Raw genomic sequence first — 21398 nt, forward strand, 5'->3', positions numbered from 1 at the left:
CGGCCCCGTGAGCCCCTCCCCACGCTCCCCAACACCCACGGCCCCGTGAGCCCTACCCCATGCTCCCCAGCACCCACGGCCCCATGAGCCCCTCCCCACGCTCCCCCAGCACCCACGGCCCCGTGAGCCCCTCCCCACGCTCCCCCAGCACCCACGGCCCCGTGAGCCCCTCCCCACGCTCCCCCAGCACCCACGGCCCCGTGAGCCCCTCCCCACGCTCCCCCAGCACCCACGGCCCCGTGAGCCCCTCCCCACGCTCCCCCAGCACCCACGGCCCCGTGAGCCCCTCCCCACGCTCCCCCAGCACCCACGGCCCCGTGAGCCCCTCCCCACGCTCCCCCAGCACCCACGGCCCCGTGAGCCCCTCCCCACGCTCCCCCAGCACCCCCGGCCCCGTGAGCCCCTCCCCACGCTCCCCCAGCACCCACGGCCCCGTGAGCCCCTCCCCATGCTCCCCCAGCACCCACGGCCCCGTGAGCCCCACTCTGTGCCCCCCCAGCACCCACGGCCCCGTGAGCCCCTCCCCACGCTCCCCAACACCCACGGCCCCGTGAGCCCTACCCCATGCTCCCCAGCACCCACGGCCCCATGAGCCCCTCCCCACGCTCCCCCAGCACCCACGGCCCCGTGAGCCCCTCCCCACGCTCCCCCAGCACCCACGGCCCCGTGAGCCCCTCCCCAAGCTCCCCCAGCACCCCCGGCCCCGTGAGCCCCTCCCCACGCTCCCCCAGCACCCACGGCCCCGTGAGCCCCACTCTGTGCCCCCCCAGCACCCACGGCCCCGTGAGCCCCTCCCCACGCTCCCCCAGCACCCACGGCCCCGTGAGCCCCTCCCCATGCTCCCCAGCACCCACCGCCCCGTGAGCCCCACTCTGTGCCCCCCCAGCACCCCATGGCCCGTAGGGGGCTAGTTGGCTCTCAGCCCACGAACCGCAGAGTGTGGTGGTGGCCTGGCCTCAGCACTAGTGAACACCCTGATCACCTGCCAAGGAGCACATCCCCCGCGGGAGAGGCCGGCGCTCTTGCTCTCCGGTGTCGGTTTGTTGCTTGTTGGCCTGAGTTGTACCCGAAGCGGAAAGGGTAGTGCGATTGTGTATCTTTCACAATGTGCAGCCTGAGCTGAAGGGACCCCTCGCCTGCGGCCCCTCAGAGGCTCGCTCAGCTGGGGGCTCTTGCAGACCCATGGTTCCTAGCCAGAGGGGCCCAAAGCACCCGGGGCCAGCCCCTGGGCAGAGGGTCCCCACAGCAGGGTCCTCATGGGCTCCCGAGGTGAGGAGGGTGCCAGGCCCAGCCAGGGTGGGATGGAGTCTGAGCAGGGCACTCCGAACTCAGCAGGCCTGCCTCACACCCCCTGCCACGGAGGCGCTAAGTGCCCCACTTCATGGAGGAGCCGGAGGCCCCAAGGGGGAGGGGCCGCGAGTGGGCAGGATGAAGACCCAAGGGGCGACTGGGGCGGCCAGGGGCGTGTGGGCTGATGGGAAATGGGAGAGGGACAGCTGGGGGGCTCTTGAGATGTGACCCCCACACCTGGGGTCCATCGGCTATGTGCTGAAGCCGCGTTCTCTCCCAGCCCCAGCCCCATGCTCCCCCCTCCGAGGGAAGTGCGACAATCCCAACCACCACAGGGCCCCCAGAGATCGTGTTGGCCTGGGAACGAGATGGGTTCCAGTCCTGGCTCTGCTGAGACCTTCCCTCCAGGGGCCTTCCCGGGGAGGGAGGGAGGGGCATGTCCGGGAGGCGCCTCTGCGGGCAGCCTCGCTCTGGCTGGGGCTGGCTCTGCCCGCACGGCCAGCGCTGCTCTCTGCCTCCCGCCGCTCCAGACGGTGGGGGCTGAAGGGCACTCCGACACCTCGCTCTTGAGTGGGGAGGCTCCGCGTGCAGTCAGCTGGTGGCAGCAGCGGCCTCCATCAGCACCGTCCCGGGTGCCCTCTTCCCGGCCCCGTGCTGCCCTCAGCCCGCCCGCCTGAACTCCTCACCTCAAAACACCTGCCCCCACCAGGGCCACCCCAGAAGTGCTGACTGAGCTGCAGGGGGCGCCTGGGACCCTGCGTACCCCACCAGAGCGCTGGCCCGCCCTCCACCCCCATTCTCCAAGGTCAGGAAGCCAAGAGGGAGGCCCAGCCTGCCTCCTCCCAGCAGCCAGGCTCACTCCCCACCTCCCTGCAAGCAAGCCTGCTCTCACCGGTGAAGCTGGAGCCAAACCCCAGCCCAGCGACCTCAGCTTGCAGTCCCTGAGTGGGTGCCGCCCCCCACTTGCATTTCCTAGCTGGGACCAGGATCTGCTGGTCCCTCTAGCCCCAAAGCCAGGCTTTTCCTGCCCCCAGGGCCCAGCCAGCAGCTGCGGGCCTGGGAGCTGAGACACCAGCCGCTAAGTGGCGGCCCCCCGCCTTGCGGCTGCCCCGAACACCAAGCGCCTCACACCTGGAGCTGGAGGTGGCAAACTCAATTTGCTCCTGACACCTCCTCCGGACTCCCCCCCGCCCAGCAGCCAGGGGCCATGGCGGCAAGGGGGAGGAGGCGGCCGCAGTCCTGGCTGGGCGGGGGGGGGGGGGGGGGGGGAACTATGTCCACCCCCACCCCCGTCCCTGCCACTGCCGCCCACACCGCAGTGGTGTTTCTCAGCCCTTGGAGGAGGAAGAGCTGAGAAATGCAGAGCTTCACAGAATCTTTAAAAACCTGAAGCAGTCTTTGGAACAAAGTGGCCTGGATCCAGAAGGCTTCGGACCCTCCTCCCAGAGGACTGGAGTTGGGGGAGAGGCGGGGAGGGGTGGGCCCTCTGCTCCAGCCCACCTGAGCAGGCAGGAGCATCCTGCAGGCTTTCTGGAATGCCCCTCCCAGACGAGCTCACCCTCCCTGGGCATCTGGGGGCAGCCACACCCCGTGGGGTCCTACAAGGGCCTGGAAGGGTGCTACTCACCCAGTGCTGTGCCCTGGGGGCCTCGGCCTGGCCCCTGCCCGCCTGGCACCCACTCCCCACCGTGAGAGGAGCTGCCTCTTGCCCTTTCCCGGTCCACAGGGGCCAGGCCACCGCCCTCCTATGTAGGCGTGCCACCCCCCACTCCCTGACCCTGTCTCCATGCCCCATCCCTCAGCTGGGTGCCAGGAGACCCAGAAACTTCTATGTCCCGGAGCAGCAGGGGCCTCAGAGCTGCATCCAACCCCGCCTCCCAGCCACTGTTTCCAGAGTGGGGACACAGAGGTCCTGGGAGGGCTTGTGCTGGGTCCTCAGGGAAGAAGGCCCAGGGCCTGCTGTGGTGGGAGGGCGAGGCTCCAACTGGGGGAGCCCCTCGAGAGGGGCAGCACTGGAGAGAGAGGCCCTAGACCACCCCATCCGTACTTCACACCCATGTCACCACACCACCTGGCACACACACTCATGCATGCATGCACACTCACACACACTCATGACACACAAGCACACACACGACACGCATGCACTCACATACACTCACGACATGCATGTACACTCACACACTCATGACACGCATGCACACATACACTCATGACACACACGCACTCACACACACAGTCATGCATGGCCCCCCACACACACTCATGACACGCATGCACACTCAGACTCACAGTCATGCATGCACCCCCACACACACTCATGGCACGCATACACACTCATGGCACGCAAGCACTCACACACTCATGACACATGCACACACACACTGATACCCATGCACTCACACACTCGTGACACGCATGCACACTCACACAGTCATGACATGCAAGCACACTCATTCATGCACCCCCCCACACTCATGACATACATACACAAGCACACTCATGACACGTATGCACTCACACACACCCATGATACGCATGCACACTCACACACTCATGACACGCATGCACTCACACTCGTGACATGCGTGCACTCACACACACTCATGACACGCATGCACTCTCACACACACACACACACACACACACACACACACACACACCCCTGCCATGGCCTCTCCCACCCACTACAGCTCAGGCTCCATCTCCAGAGCCAGAAAGATGCCTCCCACCCAACGGACAGAGACCATCGCCATGGCCAGCAAAGCGGGGACTTTATTAGGGCAGGCCCAGCCAGAGGTCGGTGTCACAGTGGCAGGGTCAGCACACTGGTGGGAAGCAGGCCGGGGGGAAACTCTCCTGGGTCCATGCAGGCCAGGTGGCGGCATCAACCTGCAAAACAACAGGCTCCATCAGCTCCCAGCTGGGCGCGTAGGGAGGAGGCGTGGCTGCGGCAGGGTGGGAGCAGGGCCGGGTCTGGCTCCCACTTGGCTCTCTCCACCATGCCCCCCTTCCTTGGGGGGCTGACAGCGGTCCCACAAAGTCGGAGTGGGGCCCGGCCTTGCTACCCTCTCCACCTGCCAGCTTCAGCTTTGCCCGGGAGGTGGGCCCGGACGACAGGTCTCCCGCCCACAGATGAGAAAACAAGTCCCAAGAGACCAGCAGCTGCGCGGGACCACAGGTGCCAACGTGGGCTCTCCTGGCCCTGGTCGGGCTGCCCTCCCGCCCTGCCCTCTGTCCTTGCCTGGCCCGTCCTCGCCCCCAGTCCTGCCTGAGTCCCCAGCATTGCTGCCCTTCGTGGGGCACAAAGGGGAGGAGGGAGGACACCCCACAGGACTCAGTGACAACCCCAGCTCCCTGCCCATTTCTCCAGGGCTGCCACCGCGCCAGGGAGGGGGCCCGGAGCCCCCAGGCCCTCGGCACAGTCTCCCCGGATGGTGAGCTCTGCGACACAGGAAGGCCACCAGGACAGGGACAGCATGGAGCGTTAGGTGGGCTTCTGCTCGGCCGCCGCAGACGATGACCCCGGCCGCCTGCCTGGGCCTCACCAGCACGCTCAGCCTTCAGGCTCAACACAGCCTTTCCGGGACTCTTCCGTGAAATGCCAGCTGCACGCCAGCTCCACGCCCCTCTGTGGGCCTCCTGAGGGCTGGGGAGGCCAGGCCGGGGTCTGCAGGGTCCAGAGGCTCCAGGCCTTGGAAGGACTGGCCGACAGCACAGAGATTTCGGGGAGGACGGATGACACGCGGGTGTGAGTCTGGTCCACGGGCCCCTTCCCAGCTGCCTCCCCCCCAAGCTGCCGGCCCTGGGCGTGGCTAAGTTCCGGCCAGACCACAGGAGCCGAAGCAGAGAGGCTCCCCCCAACCGAAGCCCCCATCCCATGAGGACCCCGGCGGCTCCGCCCGCAGCACATCCACAATCCCCTCCTGGCCACGCCCCGCCGGGCACAGGCCCCTGCCGCCTGCGCCGTTTCTCCTCGGAACCTCTGAGGTGGTCCCCTCCCCAGCAGAGCCGCTCAGGGGCCTCTCTGGCCGCTTTCTGGCTGAGGTCCTTGGGACCTGCGGCCCCCAGCTTGTGCCCCAGCCCACAGACTGGGCTCTCTGCTGGGGCTCTGCCTGCTGTCGTCCCCCCTCATGCTGTTCACATGCTGTTCCTTCTATCTGGAATGCTTTTCCCTGGGATACAGGTCAGCTCTTCAAATGTCACCCTCTCCATGAGGGTCCCTGAGCACCCTGCTGAAAATCACAACCAACCCCACCCACAGCCCCGAGGCCAGGAAGCACACAGGCCCTGTCCCCCTGCACTGCCCACGCCCAGCTGGAGGAACCGGGTGGGGGGTCCACAGGTGCTGCAGTGAAGGCGCAGGCACGGCCTGGGGCTGCCGCCACCAGGACAAAGGGCCACGGTCCCTCCATGGTGGTCAGTGGCCAAGCCCCTGCAGAGGACTTCCTCCTGGACACCACCTGGGTAGGCGGAGGTCACCAGGGCACTGGGGTCTCTCTCCCCTGCCCTCCCACCAGCACCCCTGCCCCAGCCTGGGCTGCAGGGCCCAGCAGCAGACGGGAGGCCCCAGAGGGGAATGCAGCCCCCTTCCAGGCGCCTCTGTCTGTTGTCCTCTCACCTGCTGGGGGAAATCATTCCCACACCCACGCCCACGGGGGACCCCCAGCCCCCAAGAGGGGAAAGGCAGGCCTGAGGGGAGCGGCGATCCTGTGCCTCTGGAGGGGAACTCAGCCACGTTGCCCCATGCCCACCGAAGGCCTGCCTGTAAGCCCACCAGGGCTCCTCTCTAAGGCTGCACCACCCCCGAGACCTGCTCTCCTCCCAGCCCCAGCCTCACTGGCCCCACCGGGCATCCCCCCAACCCGAGCCCTGCCACAGGGGGCCCCCAACAGGGGTGGGGCCCAGGCAGGTCCCATCCTGAGAGCCAGGTGCAGGCCACGCCCTCCAGAGCTGGGTTTTCTCGATGGTAAACTGAGGAACACCCAGCCGGCACCCCTCAAGCTGGCTTTGTGGCTCACAGCCCTTCTGGAGGTCTGGGTGGCAGCGCTGGCTGGGACACGCGGGGCGGCTGTTCCTGGAGTCCTGTGCAGAGCTAGCCCAGCTTTCCGCCTGCCTCTGGGGTGGGGGCATCTGCAGCTGAGTGGCCTCATGCACGGCAGGGGTCTCAGGGAAGGCAAGTGGGGGGACCCACCCCCCTCCCCAGCTCTTGTAGGCCCCTGGGTGCGTCCAGGCCCAGCCTCCTCATCCCCAGGGCAGCGTATCCCCAGCCCCACTCCCTAGTGGCTGACCAGGGGCAGGGACGGTGGGTGGCAGAGTCCAAGCACCTCTCAGGCCCTCCCATCCTCTGAGAACCAGTCCTCTGCCATTGTCCTCCTGCCCTGGGGCACTGAGCCCAGCCCCTCTCTCAACCACACCCCCTCATACTGGGCACCTCCCCGCCCACCCACACTGGCCTCCCCAGCAGAGGGTAACCAGAGGGCAGAGGCCGCTCTTCCCAGTTCCCATGAGATGCCTTCAATCCCAGGGCCTGTGGATGGATGGAAGATGCCTGAGGGGTATGCACCCCAATCCCCATCTGTCCTGGGCTAGTGAGGACTCAGCGGTTCGGGGTCGCCCAAGGTTGCTCTGCAAGGTGGAGGCCAGCACTGTCCTGCGGGCTGCCCCTCTTCTTCCTCCCCTGGGGGCAGCGGGGAGCCTCCCCCATCCCCAAATGCTTCCTGTACAGAGCCAGGCCACTCCGTAACCCTCACCCCCGACAGCGGGAGTCCCCTCCTCCCCTGGCCTCAAGCTTCCAGGAGGGTTTAGGAGGGGAGGCACTGGAAAGTCTGCAAGAAAAGGGAATGTGTGTTTTGCCCCCAGGGCCCGTGGAACCAGGGGCTGGACGCCCAGGCCCAGCTCCTGACTCGGCCAGGCCCCCTGGCTGTGGTCCTACAGATCTGCCATATGGTGGTCTCTGCCGGGGCACAGAACACACGCAGGGCCACAGCCCCCTTGCCCTGCCTGCCGGAGCCGGTGCTGGCCCCTGGGTTCTGACCTGTAGGCCCCCACCTCTGCTATAGGCCCGGGCGAGGCCCAGGGTCAATGCCCCTGAGCCCAGGGAGTACAACAGACAGCACTTGCTTGCATTTTCTGAGCAAAACTGAGCACCTGGCACACACCAGGGGTTCCACCTGAATTGTCTCATTTGTCCCTAAGAAGAGCCCTGTGGGGTGGGGACCCAGCCTGTGGGGGGAGCTGGGACCCAGCTGACCCCAAGCTCTGACCTGCTTGGATACTCCGAGGAAAGAGGAAGTGGGAGGGGAGGGGATTAGGCTCAGAAAGACCCCCAATCCCACCACACCTCTTCCCTGCACCGCATCCCTGCTCCCTGGCCTCCCAGCTCAAGCCTCGGGCTCCTGTCAAAACCCAGCCCAGCTGGATGGGCGTCTGACTTCTCAACCTGCCCAGTACTGGGGACACCAGCTGCCAGGACAGCCCCGGGAGGGGGCGGGTGGCCCCGCACTGTTCGCGGGCAAAACACAGGACGCCAGCTTCAATCTCAGAGGCAGGGAGGGACCATTTCAGTGTAAGACTGTCCCAAATACCGCATGGGACATTCTCACACTAGATCATTCGTTCTTTGTTGGAAATTCACCATTAACCGGGCTCTGTTTTCATTTTGCTAAATCTGGCATCTATGGCAGGGGTATCCACTTGGCTGGGCTCTGCCTGGCGCCTCTCAGTACCCACAGCTGTTCTGCCCCCCCCACCACATGCATAGGATCAGGGCGCTGTCACTGGGCCCCAAGAATGCAGAGCCTGGCTCCAGCACAGGCAGTACCCGCTCCATGCAGGCCATGCTGGGGACCCACCCCGCTCTATGCCTGCCCCTCAACTCGCCCTGCCCTAGGCACATGGCACCTCCTCTTCCAGCCAGACCCCCCGCCTCAGTCCAGTCTCTCTGCGGGGGCTGCGGTCATGGGGCCAGCACATCCACACACCCCACCCCAGCCATGGCCATGCCAGGCTCCAAACACCCCCATTGCCTCGCTGACACTGGACTCAGACTAGACCCTTAATTTGCATTCGTCACCCCCTAAAATGTGACCCTGGCCTGCCTACCTTCTCCACCATTATCAACTTTTTGGTGCAGCCAAACATAATTTGCATGGCCTATGCTTTCTCATTTCTTAAAAGGAGGGTCCAGTTCAGGATCAGCTTCATCATGTGACCAGGATCAGGGCTCAGTGTGACCAGGATCAGGGCTCAAGGTGTGACCAGGGTCAGGGCTCAGAGTGTGACCAGGGTCAGGGTTCAGTGTGTGACCAGGATCAGGGCTCAGAGTGTGACCAGGATCAGGGCTCAGAATGTGACCAGAATCAGGGCTCAGAGTGTGACCAGGGTCAGGGTTCAGTGTGTGACCAGGGTCAGGGCTCAGAGTGTGACCAGGATCAGGGCTCAGAATGTGACCAGAATCAGGGCTCAGAGTGTGACCAGGGTCAGGGCTCATGGTGTGACCAGGATCAGGGCTCAGAATGTGACCAGAATCAGGGCTCAGAGTGTGACCAGGGTCAGGGTTCAGTGTGTGACCAGGATCAGGGCTCAGAGTGTGACCAGGATCAGGGCTCAGTGTGTGAACAGGGTCAGGACTCAGAGAGTCACCAGGATCAGAACCCAGAGTGTGACCAGAGTCAGACCTCAGTGTGTGACCAGGATCAGGGCTCAGAGTGTGACCAGGGTCAGGGTTCAGTGTGTGACCAGGGTCAGGACTCAGAGTGTGACCAGGATCAGGGCTCAGAATGTGACCAGAATCAGGGCTCAGAGTGTGACCAGGGTCAGGGCTCATGGTGTGACCAGGATCAGGGCTCAGAATGTGACCAGAATCAGGGCTCAGAGTGTGACCAGGGTCAGAGTTCAGTGTGTGACCAGGGTCAGGGCTCAGAGTGTGACCAGGATCAGGGCTCAGTGTGTGAACAGGGTCAGGACTCAGAGAGTCACCAGGATCAGAACCCAGAGTGTGACCAGAGTCAGACCTCAGTGTGTGACCAGGGTCAGGACTCAGAGTGTGGCTGGGACCAGGGCTCAGAGTGTGACTGGGATCAGGGCTCAGTGTGAGACCAGGTCATACTCAGTGTCCACCCTGGAGCACTGTCTTTGACTGACTGGGGCCAGTCCCCCCATTAGCATCCCTGGCTGCATGGAGGTGACTGAGGGGCTTCGTGGAGCACAGGTGCCACACAGACCCCGGCATCCTGAGGGGGAGAGTCCCCACCTCTCAGATCGCTGTCAATGTCCTTCAGATGTGTCATTTTCTCATCTGCTAACCACTCCTCCAAATGGTGCTGGCTACCCTCCCACGATGATGGGGACCCCCACTGCCGGGGAGATGGAAGCCTGGATCCCACAGGCACCTACTCCTGTTGATGGGCCTGATGGCAGCCTCGTGGGCTTGCTGGCCTCCTGGCAGAGTGACCAGGGCCCAGCAACACCTCCCAGGGCTGGCACGCCATCACCCTCCCGGACTGAGGCTGGTGCGGGTCAGTCCTGCCCTGGCAGGGAAGGGTCTGGGGGCCTGGCAGGGGGACACACAGGCCCATATGTATTCTGCTGGTCCTTGCCCGTGACACTCTCTGAATAGCTTATTAGAAATTGATATTTCATTCTCTTCTGTGGATTTAGCTTAATTATTCAATTAATTATTGCAATTACTGAGAAGCACCCAGAAGCAAAACTGCTTGCTTTGAGCAGGGAGACAGCAGAAGGGGAGAGCCTTGCCACGTGCACCCTGATTTGGCGGACTTTGCCCCGGGGGTTCCTCCTGGGTCCCACTCCAGGGTCCTTCTCTTCAGAAAACGCTCCTTTCTCTGTCAGCATTGGCTGAGGATGCTCCCTTCCACGTGTCCTCCCTTTGGTGGGCAGAACCCCTGCTTCTAAAGGGGCCCTGAAGGTCGAACCCCATCTCCTTCTGCTTCATTCTGGAGGCCACAGCCTGGAGAAGTCGGATGAGGAAGAGGGGGCAGAGTCGTCAGGCCCTCCCCACGTCCTCAGAGCCTTGCTCTAAAGGAGGGACTGTCCTATTGACAGAGCTGACGCCCTCGCTCGGCAACGTTCAGTGGCTGGACAGCAGCGCCGGGACTCAAGCGGCCCCATCATCACAGACAAGGTCTCCCCTCCAGCGGCGTGTCCTTGTGGCCTAGCCGGGGCAGGAGGCTCGCACTTCCCCAGTGAAGCCCCAGGGCTCTTCCCTCACGCCTCTTCTGTCGCGTGTTCCCTGAAGAAGAGTAAGAGTCCTGGAGTGGGCAAGCCCATGTGTCCTGCCCCTGGTGAGTAAGGGCCACTGTGATGCTGGCGTGGCGGGGAGGCCTGACCCTGAACCCTCCCCAAGACCGAGGTGGGCTTGGGGGTCAGGCCTGGCTCGAACCTTCTTCCCGCCCGGGATGAGCCCCTCAGAGCCTCAGCCAACATCCATTGCTGCAAGCCCCCGGCTCCCGTCCTCCTGGTCACTGAGGGCCCGGTGCCCTGGTATAGTCCATAGGCTGCTGTGTGTTCGTAGAGACTGTGGTTGCTGCGAGGACCGTGTGGCACACTTGGACGGGCACGGGCCCAGAGCCGGGAGTCATGGGCACCAAATATGAGGCCAATGGGAGCTGGGGGCTGGAGGGAAGTGGGGCAGAGAGATGGCAGGGGCAGGGGCTGCTCCACGGACAGGGATGACCCTCTCTCTAGGACTGGGGCCAGAGTGGCCCACAGGCCTCATGTGTCCCTCCCTGTGACAGGGACAAAGGCCTGGAGGCTCAGATGTGGGGGATGTTATCCAGGCCTGGGTGTCAGGGATCAGCAGGAGAACTCAAACCTCTGCTTCTGGAGGGATCCATGGTGCGGGCAGCCCAGAACCAGTCTGGGGACACTTTGCATGAGAAGGGTAGGGTCATCTATACAGAGAAGGACGAAGACCAAGACCAAGACCGAGCCAGGGGAGGGAGGAAACACGAACTCTGTGCACCAGCTGCCGCACCAAGGGCACCCATGGCCTCACTGCACCCCAGCAAGGTCTTAGCGTCCCAAGCCCACGGAGGAGGAAATGGGAACTCCACGCACGACCTACCCAAGGCCACAAGGTTAAAAAGCCACAAGGAGGGTTCCGCGCAGGTCCTTTGACTCCAGCCCCGCCCACCAGCCCAGTCCCGCCCACCAGCCCCAGCTCCGCCCACAATCCCTGCCCCGCCCACCCGCCCCAGCGCCCTCCCGCCCTGCAGCCGCCCTCCCGCCCTGCAGCCGCCCACCTGCAGTGGGAAGTTGGCCAACCCCGCAGTGGGGCCCCAGCTGTGTCCCACCGTCCGGCCGCCCTGCCCAGTCCCACCCAGGCATCACGGGGCTGGGACGGGTAAGATGCGACACCCCCTCTCCATGCTGGCTGGCAAACTCCATCATGTCCATCAACGCCGCCCGCACCACTCACACACAAGCTGCCTTCTGTGCTGGCCACGAGCATTTTCATGTTTTTATTTTTTCCACCTTCTTCCTGGCAGAGAGCCATTTCCACTGGCTGGCTCAGTGCTGCCCTCCTCATGGGGCCATCTGCCCAGCCGCTGTGGCGGTGCAAGCAAGGGGTGGGGCAACCACCTGCAGAGGAAGGGGGTCTGGAACCTGGCTATGGCTCCCTCAGGCCCGCTAGGAAAGGACTGCTCCAGACAAGTGCCCCAGGAAGCCTCCAGCCTCTCAGCCCCTTCGCCTGCCCCTCCTCTCCTGATACTCAAGACCCTACACACTCCCACCCCAGCCAGTCTTGCCCCAGGGCTCCACCCACCACACCCACAAAGGTGTGGACCTTTGCCTGGGCTGTGCCCTGGGCCTGCAGTGCCCTCCTCCTTGTCCAACAGAGGAGCCTATACCCACCTCTCAACACTCGGCTTTCAAGAGCCACCGCCTCCAGGAAGCCCCCTGGCAGAGCTGCCCCTCTAACAGCTGCCACTCTGCTCCTGGCCGTTCAGCACCTCAAGGGCCTCCCTCTCCCCGAGGCCGTGGGCTGCTCAGGGCAGTGCTGGATCTGACTGCACCTGCAGCTGGCCGACAGGGAGGCGCTGGGGTATTTGCTCACTCACGTGGACACATCACCGACCTCTAGCCGGATCGCAGCTGGGCCCGTAGGACAGGCAGCAGGGAGGACAAGATACAGCCCTCCTGGCTGGAGGGCCACATGGGAATGTTGGCATGAAAAGGCCAGCTGTGTCTCATCTCCATCAACCAGAGCAGGTGCGTGGTAACAGGAACACACCTGTGGTAGCGCTCATGGGGACAGCGAAATAGCCAGCATCATTGAGAGCGGCCCCCCCCCCCCGCCCCAGCCAGGTGCCCAGCAGGAGCTCTGGAGGCAGGACCTGGGCCCCAGAGGACAGACTTCCCCAAGTCAACCCCTAAGGAGCCCCTGGACCCAAAGAAGCCTCCAGCATCCCAGGCCTGTGCCGACCTCGGCAGACATGCTCGCAGGCTAGAGCAGGGACGCAGGGCTGCCCAAAGTCACCAGATCCCAGGGGAGGGACCCTCAGGTCTTTGACTGGCTCCCCCAAACTTTGCCACTGTGAATGACGGCGCCCCCATAATGGGCACCCCTGACCCATCCGGAGCCACCTGGAACGCCTGCAGACCTGGCTCCACGGCATCAGAGCACAGGGGTTTCCCTCCCAGCCCCAGCTGCAGAGGGATTACCCCCCATGATGCCCACTTCCTCGGTCTGCCTGTCAGTTTATCCATCTGAAAAATGGGGACACATGTGCATCTCCTTCACAGGGCTGTGGAGAGGATGCAGTGAGGTGACCCCAGGCAAGGCTCCTACCCAGCACTCGACGGGCAGGGGACACACATGGAGACGCCCCCACCCAGGGTGACACACTCAGGTCCCTTTTTCCAGTTACAGCCTGTGGGAGGGGGAGCGGGTAGTCAAAGGTCTTTCCTGACCACACACAGACACACACACACGTGCACACGCAGACACATGCACAGAGGCACGCAGAGACACACGTGAAAAAGCACATGGGTGTGCACTGCAGAGAAGTGTGGATGCAACCCCCCGCCCCGGGCTTCCCAAGTGGAAATCAATGCCTTCAGCTCGATACTTCACGGTTTTCAGAAAACATTAAAAACATGGTTTGCTATAAGCCTCCATTTAGCCCCTTACGTTTTTTGTGCGCATGAAAAATACTTCATTGATTGTTGCCTAGATACTGTAATCTTCTGGCTCTTGGAGCCCAGCCTGTGACTCCAGCAGGAGCCCGGAACCCAGGACAGGCACCCACTAGCGCTCCAGGGGCCTCCGCCCTTCCCCCTCCCACGACTGCTAGGTATCCTGTGCATGGCCTGGTGACCGCAGATGGCTCACATCCCGCAGGGACCCATGAACAGTCCACAGTGACCCAAGTCCAACATGGAAAGCGGTCCTGGGCCCAGACACTGAGGTCGTGCACGCTCAGGAGGATGGTGGGGAGGGGACGCCCCCAGATCCCAAGGACTCACCTGCTTCTACAAGGCTCCTCAGCCAAGACCTGGACAGCAGCGAGTAGGCAGACAGTGGACTGCGTGCCAACTGCAGCCCGGGAACGAGGGGCACTGGACTTACTTGCAGCCTAGGCCCTCTGCCCCCAGGAGTCCCAGCTGGACTGCAGGGGAGGAGCTCTGTGTCCATCTCCAGACACCTCAGTGCTGGAGACCTAGAGTTACCCCAACTTCCTCTTCTGGGCCCCACATGCTGAGCTGACCCCGACCTTCATCTACAGGGAGAGGCCTCCTCACCAAATAACGAGGCCTGCACGTGCATTCACAAAGAGCTGCACTTTCCTAGGTGGGGAAGGGGCTCCTACAGAGGTCAGGGTTGAGGCTAGGGCAGAAGTAAGCAGGGTGGGCGAGCTAGCTTGTCTCACCCTATCGTCCCATGTGCTGGCCAGGGCACAGGAAACCCAATACTGACCACAGACTGAAAACACACTGCTCACACTCTGAGCACTGACCCTGGTCACACTCTGAGCCCTGATCCAGGTCACATACTGAACCCTGACCCTGGTCACACACTGAGCTCTGATCCTAGTCACACACTGAGCCCTGATCCCAGTCACACACTGAGCCCTGCTCCCGGTCACACACTGAGCCCTGTTCCCGGTCACACCCTGAACCCTGATCCCAGTCACACTCTGATCTGTGATCCTGGTCACACTCTGAGCCCTGATCCCGGTCTGAGCCCTGATCCTGGTCACACTCTGAACCCTGATCCCGATCACACTCTGAGCGCTAAGCCCAGTCACACTCTGAGCCCTGATCCCGGTCTGAGCCCTGAGCCTTGAGCCCACACTCGAGGTCACACTCGAGCCCTGACCTTGGTCACATACTGAGCCCTGATCCTGGTGACACTCTGAGGCCTGACCCTGGTCACACACTGAGCCCTCATCCCGGTCACACTCTCAGCCCTCATCCCAGTCATACTCCAAGCCCTGATCCTGGTCACACTCTCAGCCCTGATCCCGGTCACACCCTGAAACCTGATCCCAGTCACACCCTGAGCCCTTATCCCAGTCACACTCTGAACCTTGATCCCGGTCACACCCTGAGCCCTGAGCCTGGTCACAGTCTGAGGCCTGACCCTGGTCACACATTGAGCCCTGATCCCGGTCACACTCTCAGCCCTGATCCCGGTCACACTCTCAGCCCTGATCCCGGTCACACTCTCAGCCCTAATCCCAGTCACACCCTGAATCCTGATCCTGGTCAAACCCTGAACTCTGATCCTGGTCACACTCTGATCTGTGATCCCAGTAACACCCTGAGCCCTGATCCTGGTCACACTCTCAGCCCTGATCCTGGTCTGAGCCCTGATCCCAGTCACACTCTGAACCCTGATCCTGGTCACACCCTGAGCCCTGACCCTGGTCACACTTGAGCCCTGACCTTGGTCACATACTGAGCCCTGATCCTGGTCACACCCTGAGCCCTGATCCTGGTCACAGTCTGAGGCCTGACCCTGGTCACACATTGAGCCCTGATCCCGGTCACACTCTCAGCCCTGATCCCGGTCACACTCTCAGCCCTGATCCCGGTCACACCCTGAAACCTGAGCCCAGTCTGAGCCCTGATCCCAGTCACACCCTGAACCCTGATCCCGGTCACACCCTGAGCCCTGAGCCCAGTCACACCCTGAACCCTGATCCCGGTCACATCCTGAGCCCTGATCCCAGTCACATTATGGGCCCTGACTCAGTCCCAGACTAGCCTTCATGCTTGCTGTAAACTGAGTCCAGGAACCCTGTGGGGAGTGAGGCTGGCCACATGCACTTTGGAGAGTCCCAGCACTAGCCTTCTTGGAGGCACCTGCTTGGTGGCAGCAGCTGCTCCACCTGAGTGAGCACCCCAGCCTGACCAGGGGGGAGGCAGACTCGCCAGCCCTCCGTAAATGGGGAATAGCCTAGCCCATGGGGGTGGTCACAGCCACAGGAGCGGGCAAGGGTGCACGGGGGTGGCCCAGATGGCGGGTGTGACATGGGGAGCTCCTTTGCCCCCTCGGAGCTACCAGAGGGCACGTCTCACCTGACGCCCAGAGATGAGCATGTGCACTGGCTATCGGGCTTCTTCCACGTCAGGGGACAGGGAGCCGAGCTCCTCCCTCAGAGGCTGGTTTTCTCTGCGGAAATAATCCCCCTGCATTTGAATCAAGCCTTTTCCTTCCTCAAACTGCTGTTTATATTTAGCCGCCTTTGTCCTCAGAGCTGCTCCAGGGAGAGGGAAAGAGGGCAGCCACCCCAGCCCCATTTCTCTGGGGCCTGAGCGAGGGCAGTCCCCCGCGAGACCCTGTCCCCTGGGCCGACTATGGGCAGACAGCATCTGGGCTGCCAGGCCTCTCTTCTGGCCTGGCTGGCGTGCCAGAGATGATGTGTCCCTGCGTGGCCCCGGACCCCTGACCCACAACCTCCCTTAGCTCCCTCTGGCACGGGGAAGGGCTCCAGGGAGCAGAACCACTGGGTGGCCTTGACTGCTCCCCAACCTGGAAGGGGAGGGAGGAAGAAATCTGAAGGAGGAGAGAGGGCATGGTGGAGGAATTAGAGCCCCAGGCCCCAGGGGAGGAACAAGGGGAGGGTCCAGCCATTATAACTCCTCCCCTCTCTCCAGATCACTGGGGATCCATCTGCTGGGTGCCCAAACTGACCTTCTTCCTAGGCCCATCTGTGTGGCCCCTGCAGACCCACCCCCCCATGCAGTCGTGGGTCATGGCTTCAAGACATCAAGATGCTCCCGGGCCCCCTGCCAGGCCTCTTCCATCCCTACATCTGACCTCAACATGGGAGGCACCCAGAATGTGTGTGACCGAGGGCAAACCCTCAGAATGGGCCAGTCTCCCCTGCAGAATGGGGCCATGGTGCTGATGGTGCCCATCCCACCAGCCGAGACATGGACACCCCATGTATCATGCCTGCCTCAAGCACCTCGCAAGTGCAGCTCTGTCCTAGGGCTGTGGTCAACATGACCACAAATGGGGTGACTTAAAACAACAGGAAAGACTCTTCCATAGTGTGGAGGCCAGAGTCTGAAATCCAGGTGTCAGCAGGGCCCCACTCCCTCTCCGGGGGCAGCTGCTCCCTGCTCCCCCCAGGCCCCCACACCCAGGGCACCCTCTGGCCCCTCCCACTGAGCCCCTCCTCCGGTGGAGGGGCACCAGCTGTGGACCCTAGCAGGAGAGGGCGGGGGACAGGCTCATGCTCCTGAGCCCCAGCTGGGGACCACCTGGGTCGGAGGGCAGGAAGCACTGACTCCCCAAATGCCCCGGAGGATGATGGTCCGTCCCCATCGGGGCAGCCACAGGGGCCGGGCAGGGAGGCTGCCTGGGGCCCCTGCTGACCTCACCTGGAGAGCAGGCCCCGACCACATTCCCAGCACCCAAGAAGCTCCAAGCACCAGGAGTTCTTTCTGCGGGTCCAAAACTCTAGCAGCAAACCTGCACTGACCCCAGTGAAGCCAGGCCGCTTGGGGCTTCCATGTGTCCCGCTCACTGTGAACAGTGGACCTTCTGGGGCAGTGTAATGGAGACGCCAAGTAGGAGGATACCAGGGGCGGTTGGCTCACGGTGTGTTCCCAGGGAAAGCCAAGACCTTCTGAGCCCTCCTGGCCCCAGGGTTCAGCCAGGTTGGGACCTGTCCACCTGGGAGTGCTGGGAGGACCAGTCAAGGTGATGGATATGCAGTGTGCATACATAGCTGGTCGACCACAAACATGTCTCCCTTCCCCACCCCCCACTCCCTCCGATGCTCTGCGCAGACCAGGAGCTGGCTCCTTGTTCTCCTGGTGACATCCCAGCCCAGGCTTAGGGACAGTGGACCCAATGAGAAGCTACCTACCAAGAACAGGCCTCGGGACGGCCAGGGCTCCCCGCCCCCCCACTTTGCATCCCAGCCTTGTTGGGGTGGCTCTTGATGAGAGCAGGCACTTCTAAGACAAGTCTGGATGCAGGAGCCTGAGGGCCCCAGACCGAGGTGACTGTCCACGGAGCTTCCCGCATCCCCCGCTCATCTGCTGCCCACCACAGACACTGTCACAGGCTGTGGGGGGGACCGTGCATGACAGTGACTGGGGGGGACACCGGGAGGCGGCTGTGGAGCTCAGCAGGGCCTGCCTGCCCCTCCCCGAGCCCCTCCCCCAGCCTCCACAGTGTCCCAGTGCTGGGCCCAGGTGCTGGACCCCAGGGAATCCAGTGGACACATAGGCCCCTTCCTGCCACAGCCCTCACACCGTGCACCCCCCCTCCTGCAGCCAGAAGCATCCTTGTGTAGCCCCTGCAGCACTCTGGATGTGGAAGCCAGCCTCCTGCAGCCAGAAGCATCCTCGTGTAGCCCCTGCAGCACTCTGGATGTGGAAGCCAGCCTCCAGGGGCCCCGTGGCCATCCCTCCCTGGAGTCGTGCCGTGAGGTGGCCCCTCACGCCAGTGCGGCTCGCCCCAAGTGATGCTGCATAGTGACCAGGTGTGGCGGCTGCCTGGCTCTTGGGGACCCCTCGCCCTGCAGGCCTCACGTGGGGGGAGCCACATTCGAGCTGGATCCTCCTGCCCCCATCGGGCCCTTGGGTCGTGTGGCCCTAGCCCACATCTACCTGCACCCTCACAAGAGACACTGAGCAGACCTACCAGCTAAGCCCCTTCTGAATTCCTGACTCACAGAAACTGCGAAGTAATAAATGTTGATTGCCATTTTCAGCCACTAAGTTTTAGGCCACTTTGTTGCACAGCGTAGAGAACCCAGACGCCCGCCCCACACACAGCAGCAGCTCTGCTCTGCCTCTGCAGGTGCTTCCCATGCTCTGGGTCAGTCCCCGTCCGCCCCAGCTCCCACCCAGCACCCAGCCCAGGCGTCCTGTACAGCCCAGGCCCAGGAGGGGCCCAGCACCTACTCTGTCCATCCAACAACCCCACCAGAGGCCTGGCTCCCCGCCGTGGGCCCCGGCACCTGCCGGCTGCACCGCCCAACACGCAAACGGCCGGTTGGGACCTGTTGGAAGTCAGCGCCTGCAGGAAGGGGAGCTTCGAGTTGGCCTGCCCTCAGCTGGGGGCTCCAGGAAGACGGCCCCCACCTGCCGCGTGCCCTGCTGGGCCACCAGGGCTGAGCCCGTGCCTGACACAGCAGACCACGGAGGGACAGACAGATGAGCAGAAGGGTGGAGGGATGGATGGCGCAGGGGCAGTTGGGGCACTCACCGTTGGCAGCATTACTTTCGGATAGAGGTGGCGGTGATGAGGATGATGACCAGCAGGACGGTGACTCCAGCCGACAGGAAGTAGCACTTGATCTTGCGTCTCTGGAGCTGAGAGAGAGAGAGACAGAACAGTTGTCATGGTGACTGGAATCCCAGCTTCCCATCCTGGGGGCACATGGTGCCTGCCTGCTTGGGGCTGTGGGCCCAGGCAGAACCCGTCCCTTGCCAGGGGCTCTGCCCTGAGCTGACACATGTGCACATTCAACAGCTGCTGTGGGCTGGCCCTGACCCCCCAAGGGCAGGAGGCAGGAGAGCCAGCAAGACTGCCTCAGCTGCAGAGGTAGTCAGGCCTGGGTGTGATGCCCAGGTGCCCCCCTTTAACACCTTGGATTCTTCTGTAAGCACAGGATGATGCCACTGACTTCAGGGCCACATTTGAAAGCCTTACTTAAGATGATGCATGAAAAGTACATAGCCTGAGGTCCGGCAAATACCAGACCCATGGTCCTCTCCAGATAGTCTTCTTCTTGTTCCGAATAGTGTTGTTATTATTATTTTTTAATACTATTTATTTATTTTAGAGAGAGCGAGCAACAGAAACAGAGAGTGCACTAGTGGGGGAAAGGGAGAGGGAGAGAATCTCAAGCACACTCCCCACCAAGCACAGAGCCCAATGCGCGGGCTCGATCCCATGACCCTGAGATCATGACCTGAGCCAAAATCAAGAGTCAGACACTTAACCAACTTGAGCCACCCAAGCACCCCTGGTTGTGGTTATTAGTAATCTAGTAAGTTCTGGGCCCCACCATCAAAGACCTCATGGAGAGGAAGACACAGAGATCTGTGCTGGGTTTCATGGGTGGGTGGGGGTTGGGAGGCTTCTGGAAGAAAAGATGCTTCATCTGGGTCCTGGAGGGGGGTGGGTGGGGACTCCCCAGGCAGGTCAGGAGGTGGAAGGCAGGGGACCAAGGGAGAACCTAGGACAAAATGGGAGCTTAAAATAATCTGGTCAGTCACCAAGTGGCCAGAGAGGGGTGGGGGTAGCGAAGCAGGGGAAGACAGACAGGATGGGATGTGGATGGTACAGGGCTTTGAGCAGCACCCCACAGACAGCACAGAAGACACTGAGGCATTTTAAGCAGGGAGAGAGTGTAGTGAAGAGGCCACTTGGAAAGCAAATGCGGAGTGGGTAGGAAAGGGGAGAAGAAACAGGAAGACTGGTCAGGAAGAAGGCTGATCAATGGACGGGCAGGAGTCTGGAGCAGAAAAGGGGGGATCAGAGGAGACAGAGGGAAGGCCAGGAGAGGAATCCTCAGAACATGCTTGTGACTGAATATGCAATGGAAATGACATAGGGAGGTCAAGGATGAGTTCCCCAGGTTGCCCATCTGGGCCATAAGGTGGATGTTAGGGCTATCCATTCTTTTATCCACCCATTATTCTACCTATCTATCCATCTACCCATCCACCCACCCATCCATCCATCCTTCCAGCCAGCCATCCAACCATCTATCCATCCATCCATCCTTCCATCCATCCATGCATTCATCCATCCATCTACCCAACTCTCCATCCACCGACCCACCCACCCATCCACCCATCCATCCATCCACCCATCCATCCATCCTTCCACCCATCCATCCAACCATCTATCCATCCATCCATCCATCCATCCATCCATCCATCCATCCATCCTTCCATCCATCCATCCATCCATCCATCCATCCTTCCATCCATCCATCCATCCATCCATCCATCCATCCATCCATTCCTTCCATCCATCCAACCATCCATCATTCCTTCCATCCATCCATCCATCCATCCATCCATCCATCCATCCTTCCATCCATCCAACCATCCATCATTCCTTCCATCCATCCATCCATCCATCCATCCATCCATCCATCCTTCCATCCATCCAACCATCCATCCATCCATCCATCCATCCATCCATCCATCCTTCCATCCATCCAACCATCCATCCATCCATCCATCCATCCATCCATCCATCCATCCATCCTTCCATCCATCCAACCATCCATCCATCCATCCATCCATCCATCCATCCATCCATCCTTCCATCCATCCAACCATCCATCCATCCATCCATCCATCCATCCATCCATCCATCCATCCATCCTTCCATCCATCCAACCATCCATCCATCCTTCCATCCATCCATGCATTCATCCATCCTTCCATCCAGCCATCCATCTACCCAACTCTCCATCCACCCACCCACCCACCCAGCCATCCACCCACTCATCCATCCATCCATTCATCCATCCACTCACCCAACTCTCCAACCACACGCACATACACCCACCCACCCATCCTCTGTCCATCTAATTTCTCAAAGTCATTACAGGGGGTGGGGCAGAGTGAGGCACAGAAACTCAGCCATGAGA

General features: G+C 62.1%; 1 protein-coding gene across 1 annotated transcript in view; it reads right to left on the minus strand.

The window, feature by feature from the left end:
* Nucleotides 1-4045: 4045 nt before the first annotated feature.
* Nucleotides 4046-21398, minus strand: part of TSNARE1 (t-SNARE domain containing 1) — a 151493-nt gene continuing 134140 nt past the window's right edge. The window contains exons 13-14 of the mRNA XM_035727175.1: nucleotides 18992-19098; nucleotides 4046-4182 (exon numbers count right to left, since the gene is read on the minus strand). Coding sequence (XP_035583068.1) covers nucleotides 19003-19098 — 96 coding nt within the window. The 3' untranslated portion in view covers nucleotides 4046-4182; nucleotides 18992-19002. The remainder of the gene's footprint in view (nucleotides 4183-18991; nucleotides 19099-21398) is intronic.

This window comes from Zalophus californianus, chromosome 4 (genome assembly GCF_009762305.2).
Source record: "Zalophus californianus isolate mZalCal1 chromosome 4, mZalCal1.pri.v2, whole genome shotgun sequence".
Classification (NCBI taxonomy): Eukaryota; Metazoa; Chordata; class Mammalia; order Carnivora; family Otariidae; genus Zalophus; species Zalophus californianus.